The sequence below is a fragment of the Erpetoichthys calabaricus genome, chromosome 8, assembly GCF_900747795.2.
Source record: "Erpetoichthys calabaricus chromosome 8, fErpCal1.3, whole genome shotgun sequence".
Classification (NCBI taxonomy): domain Eukaryota; kingdom Metazoa; phylum Chordata; class Cladistia; order Polypteriformes; family Polypteridae; genus Erpetoichthys; species Erpetoichthys calabaricus.
This window is the reverse complement of record NC_041401.2, coordinates 169,431,049-169,444,982: the sequence shown is the minus strand read 5'-3', so window position 1 is coordinate 169,444,982 and position 13,934 is coordinate 169,431,049. Positions and strand designations below refer to the sequence as shown.

The 13,934-nt window shown below is 40.5% G+C and overlaps 1 protein-coding gene across 1 annotated transcript in view; it reads right to left on the bottom strand.

Moving 5' to 3' along the window:
• Positions 1–13,696, bottom strand: part of LOC114656786 (leucine-rich repeat-containing protein 38-like) — a 90,507-nt gene extending 76,811 nt beyond the window's left edge. The window contains exon 1 of the mRNA XM_028808393.2: positions 12,487–13,696. Coding sequence (XP_028664226.1) covers positions 12,487–13,126 — 640 coding nt within the window. The 5' untranslated portion in view covers positions 13,127–13,696. The remainder of the gene's footprint in view (positions 1–12,486) is intronic.
• Between the last annotated feature and the right edge of the window lie 238 nt (positions 13,697–13,934).

Below are 13,934 nucleotides of genomic sequence, written 5' to 3'. Positions count from 1 at the left end.
CTGATGAGTCAAAAGTTGAACTTTTTGGAAGGCAAATGTCCCGTTACATCTGGCGTAAAAGGAACACAGCATTTCAGAAAAAGAACATCATACCAACAGTAAAATATGGTGGTGGTAGTGTGATGGTCTGGGGTTGTTTTGCTGCTTCAGGACCTGGAAGGCTTGCTGTGATAGATGGAACCATGAATTCTACTGTCTACCAAAAAATCCTGAAGGAGAATGTCCGGCCATCTGTTTGTCAACTCAAGCTGAAGCGATCTTGGGTGCTGCAACAGGACAATGACCCAAAACACACCAGCAAATCCACCTCTGAATGGCTGAAGAAAAACAAAATGAAGACTTTGGAGTGGCCTAGTCAAAGTCCTGACCTGAATCCAATTGAGATGTTATGGCATGACCTTAAAAAGGCGGTTCATGCTAGAAAACCCTCAAATAAATCTGAATTACAACAATTTTGCAAAGATGAGTGGGCCAAAATTCCTCCAGAGCGCTGTAAAAGACTCATTGCAAGTTATCGCAAATGCTTGATTGCAGTTATTGCTGCTAAGGGTGGCCCAACCAGTTATTAGGTTCAGGGGGCAATTACTTTTTCACACAGGGCCATGTAGGTTTGGATTTTTTTTTCTCCCTAAATAATAAAAACCACCATTTACAAACTGCATTTTGTGTTTACTTGTGTTATATTTGACTAATGGTTAAATGTGTTTGATGATCAGAAACATTTTGTGTGACAAACATGCAAAAGAATAAGAAATCAGGAAGGGGGCAAATAGTTTTTCACACCACTGTAGATAGATAGATAGATAGATAGATAGATAGATAGATAGATAGATAGATAGATAGATAGATAGATAGATAGATATGAAAGGCACTATATAATAGATAGATAGATAGATAGATAGATAGATAGATAGATAGATAGATAGATAGATAGATAGATAGATAGATAGATAGATAGATAGATAGATAGATAGATAGATATGAAAGGCACTATAGATAGATAGATAGATAGATAGATAGATAGATAGATAGATAGATAGATAGATAGATAGATAGATAGATAGATAGATAGATAGATATGAAAGGCACTATAGATAGATAGATAGATAGATAGATAGATAGATAGATAGATAGATAGATAGATAGATAGATAGATAGATAGATAGATAGATAGATAGATAGATAGATATGAAAGGCACTATATAATAGATAGATAGATACTGTGAGGGATGGCCGGCCAAATATTCCGGTCCTCGCCTCCAAGCCACTAGATGGAGCTCTCCCAACAACATGGAAGTGCCCCAAATTCCAGCAGGGCTATATGGACATTGTAGTTTTTATAAACAGCCTTGCTGGATACCATGGGGACCACTAGGAGCCGCTGGAAGGAGGCTCATAGAGGGCTACGTGCCCTATAACCTAGAAGTGCGTCATGAACACATGACGCAACGGAACGACGTGCTTCCAGGATGAAGTGGAGTTTTTATATGACCTGGAAGTGTTCCTAATCATGTGGACAGACAGGGCAAAACACTTCCAGGTCAAGGACTATAAAAGGACTATGGGAAATCCCAGACGTCGAGCTGAGCTGGGTGGAAGGGTGGCAACGCGTCTGGGAGTGTGGCGTATTATTGTATTGATTGATTATAGTTTATTAATTATTAGAGTAGTTTGGAGTAGTGGTGCTTTGTGCACTTATTATTATAATAAATATTATTATTTGGACTTTTATCTGGGGTCTGACGTCTGGTCTGAGGGTTCAAGGGGTCACGGAGACCTTAATCTGTCACAATAGATAGATAGATAGATAGATAGATAGATAGATAGATAGATAGATAGATAGATAGATAGATAGATAGATATGAAAGGCACTATATACAGTGCATCCGGAAAGTATTCACGGCGCATCACTTTTTCCACATTTTGTTATGTTACAGTCTTATTCCAAAATGGATTAAATTCATTTTTTTCCTCAGAATTCTACACACAACACCCCATAATGACAACGTGAAAAAAGTTTACTTGAGATTTTTGTGAATTTATTAAAAATAAAAAAAACTGAGAAATCCCATGTACGTAAGTATTCACAGCCTTTGCCATGAAGCTCAAAACTGAGCTCAGGAGCATCCTGTTTCCCCTGATCATCCTTGAGATGTTTCTGCAGCTTAATTGGAGTCCACCTGTGGTAAATTCAGTTGGTTGGACATGATTTGGAAAGGCACACACCTGTCTATATAAGGTCCCACAGTTGACAGTTCATGTCAGAGCACAAACCAAGCATGAAGTCAAAGGAATTGTCTGTAGACCTCCAAGACAGGATTGTCTCGAGGCACATATCTGGGGAAGGTTACAGAAAAATTTCTGCTGCTTTGAAGGTCCCAATGAGCACAGTGGCCTCCATCATCCGTAAGTGGAAGAAGTTCGAAACCACCAGGACTCTTCCTAGAGCTGGCCGGCCATCTAAACTGAGCGATCGGGGGAGAAGGGCCTTAGTCAGGGAGGTGACCAAGAACCCGATGGTCACTTTATCAGAGCTCCAGATGTCCTCTGTGGAGAAAGGAGAACCTTCCAGAAGGACAACCATCTCTGCAGCAATCCACCAATCAGGCCTGTACGGTAGAGTGGCCAGACGGAAGCCACATCTTAGTAAAAGGCACATGGCAGCCCGCCTGGAGTTTGCCAAAAGGCACCTGAAGGACTCTCAGACCATGAGAAAGAAAATTCTCTGGTCTGATGAGACAAAGATTGAACTCTCTGGTGTGAATGCCAGGCGTCACGTTTGGAGGAAACCAGGCACCGCTCATCACCAGGCCAATACCATCCCTACAGTGAAGCATGGTGGTGGCAGCATCATGCTGTGAGGATGTTTTTCAGCGGCAGGGACTGGGAGACTAGTCAGGATAAAGGGAAAGATGACTGCAGCAATGTACAGAGACATCCTGGATGAAAACCTGCTCCAGAGCGCTCTTGACCTCAGACCGGGGTGACGGTTCATCTTTCAGCAGGACAACGACCCTAAGCACACAGCCAAGATATCAAAGGAGTGGCTTCAGGACAACTCTGTTAATGTCCTTGAGTGGCCCAGCCAGAGCCCAGACTTGAATCCGATTGAACATCTCTGGAGAGATCTTAAAATGGCTGTGCACCGACGCTTCCCATCCAACCTGATGGAGATTGAGAGGTGCTGCAAAGAGGAATGGGCGAAACTGGCCAAGGAGAGGTGTGCCAGGCTTGTGGCATCATGTTCAAAAAGACTTGAGGCTGTAATTGCTGCCAAAGGTGCATCGACAAAGTATTGAGCAACGGCTGTGAATACTTATGTACATGGGCTTTCTCAGTTTTTTTATTTTTAAGAAATTTGCAAAAACCTCAAGTAAACTTTTTTCATGTTGTCATTATGGGGTGTTGTGTGTAGAATTCTGAGGAAAAAAATTAATTTAATCCATTTTGGAATAAGGCTGTAACATAACAAAATGTGGAAAAAGTGATGCGCTGTGAATACTTTCCAGATGCACTGTAATAGATAGATAGATAGATATGAAAGGCACTATATAATAGATAGATAGATAGATAGATAGATAGATAGATAGATAGATAGATAGATAGATAGATAGATAGATAGATAGATAGATAGATAGATAGATAGATAGATAGATAGATAGATAGATAACTCCACTCCAGTCTTTGCCTGATAGGCAAACTGCAGTGGGTCGAGGTGGTCTACCACAAGAGGACTCATATCGTCCAGGACCAGCCCCTCAAAGGTCTTTATGAAGTGCTACTGGTCTGTAGTCATGATGTGAAGTGGCACCTGCCTTCTTTGGAACAGGAACAATGCAGAATGTTTTCCACAGAAGTGGCACTTAATGGTTCCTTAGGTTCAGTCTTAAAGAACAATGTCACTGGCTGTCGGCATCCATTTGTGAACTAACAACAGAACCGAATGGCGCTCTACAGCACAGAGCAATTCAGATCCCTTGCTGAGATAGAGAGGCTCTGAAGGACGTCTATGTCCTTTTCTTTCTCCACTCCTCTTTTTACTTATGTTCACATCAAGCAGGGTCCCAGCTTGACCTCAACCCTTTGACTTCACCCTGTTGTCAGTTCCTTTTACAGTAAATATAATAGCACAATTTTCTAAATGCAAAATAGGGGGAAAAGAGGCTATGTAATTAAACAGTTTGAATTGATACTGAAAAAATGGTGGGAAGGAAAACCTGCAGCCACACTGGTACCTCAAGACTGAGCTTGAGAACTACTGATTGTAGCCATAAAGTGTTCTTCACTTAAATAATTAATTCACGACTTTACTGACGTACATCAAAGGTTTTTGTGTTTCAGTTATCTGTGCTGGATGCTCGCTCTGTCAATTTTATGAAAATACTCTCAACCCAACCGGCCTGTTTGCCTGAATCATACAGAAGGTGACATCGGTGACACAGGTTAGGCTTCAGTTGTCAAATTTCTGGACTTTGTAAAACCTCCATTCTCCAGCTTACAAATAATGCATAACTAATCACTAAAGGATCTTGATGAACTCGTGCCTTCATTTGTCTCAGGCATAATTGACTATTATAGTGTTTTATGGCTATTTGAATCACCCACTTTCTGCCCTACAAATTAAAACACAGAGAAATGACCATAAAAAGAAATGTGAAACAGAGTCATACTGCAATTCTTAAATCAATTCATTGACTACCAATTAACTTTAGAGCTAATTTGAAAATCCTCCCTCTCTCTCATAAAGTTGCAAATGGATTCGCCTCCACTTACCTTACTGAACTTATTAGAACTGTCACTCCAGGGCGCACAAACATTGCAATCTCAAGATTCAGGCCTCCATTATATTACAAATATAAAAATACAAATGTATTAAACAGATCATTTAGTTGTACTCTAAATGATCTGACAACACGTATTAGAGAAGTGCCACTGTTCTCAACATTTATATCAAGCCTGAAGGTGTGTTCTTCAGCATACTGTGCACGTTAGAGCTGCCCCTGTTGCTGTCCGCATGACTTTCTTGCTTTGCTTATTAATTAATGATAGTAATTGATTTGATTGGCCATTACAAAATCTTTCCTTTTTTCTTCCCCTTCCCAGTATTTCAGATGGTATGTGGTCTGCCCATTCTAGTGTCTGATATGATCATTAACTGAAGCTCCTGCCCTGTATCTGTATGATTTTTTGCATTATGCTGCTGCCACATGATTGGTTGATTAGATACTTGCATGGATAAGCAGGTGTACAGGCAGGTGTTCCTAATAATGTGCTCAGTGGAGTATATGCCTTCATATATGATATCCTGACTGTAAATAATAATTGTTTGGATGATTAATTTCCTCACTGCTTGTCAAACACACTACTTTTTAAATAGCACAGTAAGTATGATTCTTATACACGTGAAGTGCGGCCTTGTGGCCTTATAGCACTGGCATTGCACCGTCATGCTGAAGTCTCCCAGCTCAGTGTCTGCCTCAAATTCACAGGGTGACTCTTTATTTTAACTCATTTTAGTGAGTTTGATTTAACAGTTTAAACTTAAACTGACGCACATTCCAAACCTAACCATTAAATGCAAAACAGTACGAAAATTAGAAAACAAACACACCTCTGTTTGAAGCACCTGTTTTTCCTATCTGAAGATCTTTTAGAGATAAAATAAAATGCCATACTGTGAGTTCAAGGCAGACACTGAGCTGAGAGACTTTAACATGACAGTGAAATGCCAGTGCCACAAGGCCACACTTCATGTGTATAAGAATCATACTTACTGTGCTATTTAATAAGTAGTGTGTGTGACAAGCAGTGAGGAAATTAATCATCCAAACAATTATCGTGTTACATAGTGTTATTAACAGCATGTACCAGAACAAGGGATTTAGGAAAACAAATACACAAGGACATGTGGAAGCAGGCTGTGATTGAGAGACGGAGAACTAACTGGTGATTGTTATAGCGGTAACACCCCAAACCCCTTCCTATTCATACATCAAGAGAATGATGAAGAGGGTGAGGAGGGAGAGGCACATTTGAAAACCACTTAATCAGATTGTCTCCTGAGTCAAAACGTACAAGCTCTGATAGATAGATAGATAGATAGATAGATAGATAGATAGATAGATAGATAGATAGATAGATAGATAGATAGATAGATAGATAGATAGATAGATAGATAGATAGATAGATAGATAGATAGAATGTAAAATGTTTACAACAAGATCTGCTAAAAAAGAATCCTAAAGTAAACATCACATTAGACAAGACACATGAAGTGGATATACAAAAAGCTTTTCCAAATATTTAATGAAACACAGGAGATGAAGGGGATTTGGATTCTGACTAGAAGGACACAAGCCTTCTGTTAGCTTTTAAACTAAAATCAAGATGTTGTTGTCTTACACAAAAAGCCCAGAAGGGATATTTTTTTAAACATTACTTTAATATGCCAGGTAGTCTGGATACGTATTAAACAGAGACTTGTCCTGGAAAGGATTACATCTTCTTCTTCTCTTTTCTATAGATGAAAAAATTAAGAGATGATATAATGTCATTTAAATCTATCTATCTATCTATCTATCTATCTATCTATCTATCTATCTATCTATCTATCTATCTATCTATCTATCTATCTATCTATCTATCGTGCCTTTCATATCTATCTATCTATCTATCTATCTATCTATCTATCTATCTATCTATCTATCTATCTATCTATCTATCTATCTATCGTGCTTTTCCTATCTATCTATCTATCTATCTATCTATCTATCTATCTATCTATCTATCTATCTATCTATCTATCTATCTATCTATCTATCGTGCTTTTCCTATCTATCTATCTATCTATCTATCTATCTATCTATCTATCTATCTATCTATCTATCTATCTATCTAATTAACCAGACAGTACCGTTCCAATCTGCAGTATGTGTGCGTCTGTCTATGTGGCTATCATGTAATTTTTTCACATCTGTCTGCCTGTTATATCGTGTCCTTCAAATTTCAATTATAAAGTGCCTTCTCTATCTGTCATATTTATAAACTGTGACACATGAGTCTAATTAAATGGTCTCTGAATTTCTCTTTCTCGCTCTCTTTGTGTTTCTACTATTCTCTTGATAGACTGAAAAGAGGCAGAGGGATACCATCAAATTTATGAGCATGAAGTGTGGAAATGTGATATGCTAATCCTCACATTTTGAATTCCAAAATCAATAATACAGTTATTTCACATGTATGTATTTTTTTGTTTAAGAAAATATAAAAATGCAAAAAAAAAAATTACAGATATTAAGAACTACTTAACTAAAAAATGATGTGAAAAATGAAAAAAATTAATTGAAAAAATGAAAATGTGAAAGTAAAAAATGAAAAAATGTAACTGAAAAATGATGATTTCTTTACAAGCAATGTTGGCAAACATTGTACATACAAATGGAATATTTTCAAAACCGAGTATATAAAAGATGATGGTATTATTATGCTGTAACAGTGATAGCCTTTATTATTCACCTAAGGATGCTCACCTGCCCTGCACACACACACACACACACACACACTATGAGACCTTATAGCCACCAGTATGACTTTTCAGTGAAGGAGATCCCCTTCCATCATCTTACATACTGACTTGCCTTCTAAAGTGACTCTCCCAAGGTGAGTATTGCTGATTTTCCATCCACCCATCAATTTTCTAAGTTGCCTATCCATTTGCGGGATATAAGGAGCCATGGCTTATCTTGGCAGCGCTGATCACAAGGCACACTCTTAAAAATAAAGGTGCCAAAGTGGTTCTTAAGAGGACCAGTTTTGGTTCCTAAAAGAACCATCCACATGAAGGTGTTAGAAAGAACCTTTATATATTTAGCTTGTTACTAAGTAACCCTGTATAGATGATAACAGATTTGTGAAGTATTGGTGGGTCCCCAGACTCGTTGCATACAGTAACGCAGGCTTAGTTTCTACTTTCTTGCTCTGTTTGTATCCTAGTCAGTAAAGATTTCTGTTTTCTCTACACATTAGGAATCTTTTCAAACCCCAAAGAAAACTACTTCATGGGCAAAGAACCTATCCCAGAATTCAATGGTGCTTTATCAAGTAATAGTTCTCTGAGTAACCACACAACCAAATATAGTGCCATCGAGGAACCGTTGTTTTTCAGAGTGCAGGGAGAGGGGTGCATATTGATTTGAGGGCAAACTTACACACACACACTCACACAAGTAAAGTCTGCAATTATCTTCACAAGAACATCTCGGAGATGTTGTAGTAAAAAAAGTAAAAAAAAAAGCAAACAGGCACACACAAAACTCCATACAAGTGTTTTTTTGTTTCATCTAATTCCTTTTTTGGGGGTCATTCCATGCCTTTAATTTACAGTGTGCCTTTGTTAAATTAGCGGAGACTTCTGTTCTGATTCTGCAAATGGGAATCAATGTTGCAGTAACTCCTGCACTCAACTGGACATGGGATTTAAACAAACTGAGGAAGCCTACAAACTGCAGCACCCTGCTGCAAAAGGTCAGAATAACTGTTATCAAATTTCACTTTCTCTCCCTCTTTTCTTTTTCACTTTTACTCGTCCTCAAGAGATTGAGTTCTTGATTGTTTGTAAACCGAGCATTTTCAAGAAAATGTATATAAAGAAGCAAAACATCGTTTATGTATAAAATGAAGCTGCTTAAAATATTCTAAAAGAATAAGAAAAATATTATTGTGATGGACGAATGGAAAAGTAAGAATCTGTTTGAATTTCCTTATAGAAGGGGAGCAAGCATAACTTTTTTCAGTCTTTATGTAATAATAATAATAGTAATAATAATTCTTAAGGCGGTATGGTTGGGGCATCCTAGGCCCCAAGAACTGGCAGCCCATTTACTGCCTGCCTTCTTAAAAACACGGGTCCTAAAATGCCACTCTTACTCAGTTGTGTGGTAGAACCTTTGTTTGAAGGGTGGCACAGTGGCGCAGTGGTAGTGCTGCTGCCTCATAGTAAGGAGACCCAGGTTCGCTTCCTGCATGCAGTTTGCATGTTCTCCCGGGTGCTCTGGTTTCCTTTCACAGTCCAAAGACATGCACATTAGGTGCATTGGTGATCCTGAATTATCCTTGGTGTGGGTGTGTGCCCTGCGGTGGGCTGGCGCCCTGCCCAGGGGTTTGTTCCTGCCTTGTGCTGGCTTGGATTGGTACTCCAGCAGACCCCTGTGACCCTGTGTTAGGATATAGTGGGTTGGAAAATGACTGACTAGCCTTCGTTTGACAAAGAGCTATTTATTTTGGAGAATGGGTTTCTGCAAATGAATTTTTATTTTTTTCAGGGTGTTTTGAAAAGTTACCTAATATATGGACAAAACATAAATCTTTAATGTATAGTAAGCTCCCTAGCAGGATGCTAACAGATCAAGAAAAGCTGAACTTGTTATTATATACACACTCATTCTTAAAAATAAAGGTGCCTGATGGTTCTTCAGAGCTGTGCCATGGGGGAAACATTTTTGGTTTGTGCAAAACCCATCCACATGAAGGTTCTAAAAAGAACATTTATGTATTTAGATCTGTAACAGGCTCTGTATAGTTAATAGCCATGGGTAGTTGGCAACAGATTTGTAAAATACCAGCAGCTCATGGTTTTAAAAGGACTCTTGCTGCATGCATACAATAACACAGGCAAGGTTCAGGCTTTCTTAATCTGTAAGCGTCCTATAGGTAGCCCACCAAAAATAAAGGTGCCAGAGTGGTTCACCAGAGCAATGCCATAAGGGAACCATTTTTAATGTTCCCAAAAGACCCTTCCACATGAGTGTTCCAGAAAGAACCTTTCATTTCTTTAGATTTGTAACAGGATCCATACAGTAAATAATCATGAGAAGATTGTAACAGATTTGTGAAATACTAATGGCTCAAGTTTTTAAAAGGACTCTTGCTGCATACATACAGTTACACAGACTAAGTCGGCGGGTTTTCTGAAACCTATCATCCATTAAAAATTTTCAGATTTTTTTCTACATGTTAGGTAGTTTTCTGAAGCACAAAGAATCAACTTCATAAGAGAAGAACTCTTCCCAAAATGAAATGGTGCTTTGCCAAAGCAATGGGTCTATGAGGATCAGTAAACAACCATACATTGCCATTAAAGAACCAGTTATTTGGTAGACTGCATGCAGCAAGACACCCTTTGAAAATCAGGAACCCATCGGTAATTCACAAATCCGTTACCCCACAGTCATTTTTGGGAATTTATCTAACAAATCTAAATGAAGGGTCCTTTGTTGAATCGTCTTTTTGGAACCAAAAATTCTTCCTATATGGCATCACCCTGAAGAACCGCTTTGGCACTTTATTTTGAAGATTTCACGCCAGTTCCGTGGTTTTATATCCCATTCCGAAGACATGTAGGTTTGGTGATGCGTGTTCTTTGTGCGAGTGCCCCGTGCAGATTTGGCGTCCCATCCAGAAATAGGACGCAGCTTTCTGCGCACGCGCTTTCACAAAACGAATGAACGAATATTCCTTCGGCAAAGAAGCTCAGTTTCAATGCAAAGTAACTTTTATTACTTTTAAAAAAGAAAACATAATCATTTTGCAAATAGAATAAATACACAAAATTGAACCTAAATTAGGGAAGAAATTAAAACGTATATCCCTAAAGGAAGCGAGTTTTCTAGTACTTTGAAACAGAATGTCTGTACTCTTCCACCAGATGGTCTGTTCGTATAAAAGCGCAGATGAGTCCTCAGTCTTGGGCTTGAGTCTTTGAATTCTCCGGCCCCCGAAAGTCTGCAACGGTATTTGCGACCTCACAGAAACGAGCTATGGCTGCTTTTTTATGATTCGAGATATACGATGTTAAAAACAAATGCGCAAGCTAAAGATTTGATTTGCACAAATTACACTTAATTTTCTTTGATAAAAAATGAAATCTCGTTTTCACACACGCGAACGTAGGAAACTCGCATCTGGTTTTGCTTTCTCGTTACAAAGCAAAAAAAAAAAAAAAAGCACAATCCATTTTGTGTAGACGATTAAACACAAGAGAGCAAGCACTGCTGCCTCAACGTGACAACTCCAGCCGTGCGTATATAAAAGGTGTCATTTTGCTTGACTGGACTTGAGACTGACAGCCGAACACGAGGTGCGCACGGAAACTGCGTCCGGAATTGAGCAAAATAATAGAGCAATAAATCCGACATCCTTAATTCTTATGTTTTAATTTGAAATCTTTACTTTCGGCCAAGGACGGATGGCGTAGTGGTAACGCTGCTGCCTCGCAGTTAGGGGACCGGGGTTCGCTTCGTAGGTCCTCCCTGCGTAGAGTTTGCATGTTCTTCCCGTGTCTGTGTGGGTTTCCTCCCAATGACGTGCAGGTTTTGCCCGGGATTTGTTCCTGCCTTGCGCCAGCAGACCCCTGTGTTAGGATGTAGTGGGCTGGAAAATGAGTGACTGACTGACTTTCGGCTAATTCATAAACCGAGTCTCATTTGCTAATTCTGTTTCATCAGTCACTTATAGCACGGTATCTATTAATTATTTAACGGTCATTCGTTGTTTTCGCTATGTGCGGATAATGCATTGTTTGATTGTGTACCCTGTCAGGCTTTACTTGGCAGAGCGCTTAGTGATAAAATAAGATTTACTCAATCGATATTTAACTAACCGTTCAGGCAGTCGCACTAGGAGGCGTGTTACAAATGTGACTGTTTTATTTGTAATAATATTATTAGAACAGGCGAAAACTTTGGTGCTACTTAAAAAGAACTGACAGAATGTTTTAATGAAATGACAGCAGAAATTATTATAAAATGTGTGAGCATAGAGAATTATAAAATAAGCAAATCCCCACAACATGGCATTACCTAATAACCTCATCGGCAGGCTCATGTGTACAGTCCAAACACGCGGCGGCACGAGAAGAAACGAACCTTCTTTTTGTGGCATTTTTTTTATTACTATTCGTTCAAATGTTGAACGCTTTCTGTTTTACAACACAGAATATGAACGGTGGCATCACAAGGCAGCGGTAACCAGAAACGCCGGGGATGAAGGGAGTCTCGGTTTGCTCAAGCATCCAGCGCCCGCCTGTTACATTGGGATAGCTTCGTTTCTTTATCTAAAGGCGGTGGAGGTGATGAATTCTGCGTGCGCGGAGTTGTTAACTGTTATCCAGTTGTCATTGGCTATGGAATCAATGAAAGATAATGGAGTTAACCGTAATGGCCGTTAAATCATTAGCTACTCCAGTTTTGGCGACTGGAGCCCAGGTAGGTGCCTGTGCCTCCCAGTGCTGCTGACTAACCGACTCAGTTCTGCAAATCAGTTTAAGGAACTTTGACATTGGAATCCCAGATGGTTTTTATTCCAACCACGTACTTCTTAACTCTTTAATGGTTTTAAACATTCTTTGAGTATGAATGGCACCTGCGTGCAGATTAGTCAAATGAAAAGAAGAAAACACACACACACACACAAAGACTGATGCGAACTTACCGCTTGGAAGCTTGTCTGAGTTTTTCGTTAGCCATGTAAACAGGTTGGAAAAGTTGCAGTTACACACCCAAGGATTCCCTTCAAGTTTTAAAACTCTAAGAGAGGGCAGCTGACTCACTGCTGCCACCTGTAGGCCATACAGAGCGTTTCGTTCCAGCTCCAGCTCCCGTAGGGCCGTCAGTCCACTGAAGGCATCCTTACTCACCATGGACAGGTACGGGTTACTGCCCAGACGGAGTTTAATCAGGCTATGAGATCCCCCAAAGGTTCCTGCAGGGATTTCAGTTAAATTGTTGCAACCCAAGTCAAGGAACACCAGCCTGGAGGAAGTGACAAAAGTGCCTAACTCAATGGCTGACAGAGAGTTGTTCCTCAGGTCCAGGTACACCAGATCACTGTACAGTACCAAAAAATCCGCTGGGATTCGTTCAATCAAGTTGTCGGCAAGCAGGAGTCTCCGAACATCCAAAGGGATGGAGTCTGGCAAACTGGTGAGCCCAAGGCTGCTGCAGTCCACCGTGTGAGGGTCTGGACAGAGGCAGTTAGCTGGGCATGGCTCCCCTCCAGTCTGTAAGGCAACACAGAGCACAAGACCGGCTAGCAGTGGCAGAGGCTGGATCCAGCAGCAGCATGGCAACATTGTTGAGAGGGGGGACACTCGGAGAAAAGGGCTGGGGAGGGGAATTGGGGTTATTAGGAAAAGGGGAAGGGAAGGGGGTGAGGGACAGCAGTGGCAATCAAAGCTGAGATACAGACATCCTTCCCGGGGTTCGGCACCTAAAAACGCTCGGCAGCAGGCAGCGAGAGAGCGGGCACGGCTTCCAAGAGATCATGTAGCTGCCGCACAGATCGGATTGCAGCCTGCTAGCTTTGAAAGAGTATGAAGGGGGAGGAGGGATGACAAAAGAGAGAGAGAGAGAGAGAGATGGAGAAGGAGAGGGAGGGGAGATTAGTAGCTGGAGGTAAATGGAAACCAGCGAACCAGAGATTAGAAAATGTACCAAGGGGCGGAAAGCAGAGGGGGAGGAGGGCTGCTGGGGGCGAGTCAGAAGAGGCAGTCGACTTGTTAGGTTAACCGCCAGTCTGTTTTACAGGATTAATTAAGCTCTGTGTCTGACACACAAGGATACCCAGGGAGCTTCCACGGTTCAGACCTGCGGCGCTGTCCTCTTTTAAATATGAGTAAGCCCAACTGGATGATGAGGCCCACCAGAATAATAGAGGAAAAAAAAAAATCTGTCAGATCCCGGCTGAGTAATTCCTTAACAGCCCAGTGAAGGCAGTCTGGGATAAATAAACGTTAAGCCATTCACCAAGCAGTTCACTACAGAGTGAGGCTTATAGCCAGTCTAAAGAGACAACTGGCAACGTCGCTTCCTCGGCTGGGCATTTGGGCGCCTTTGATAGACTGAGGGAGCTGACTGACAGAAGGTGGTGCTGAAATTATT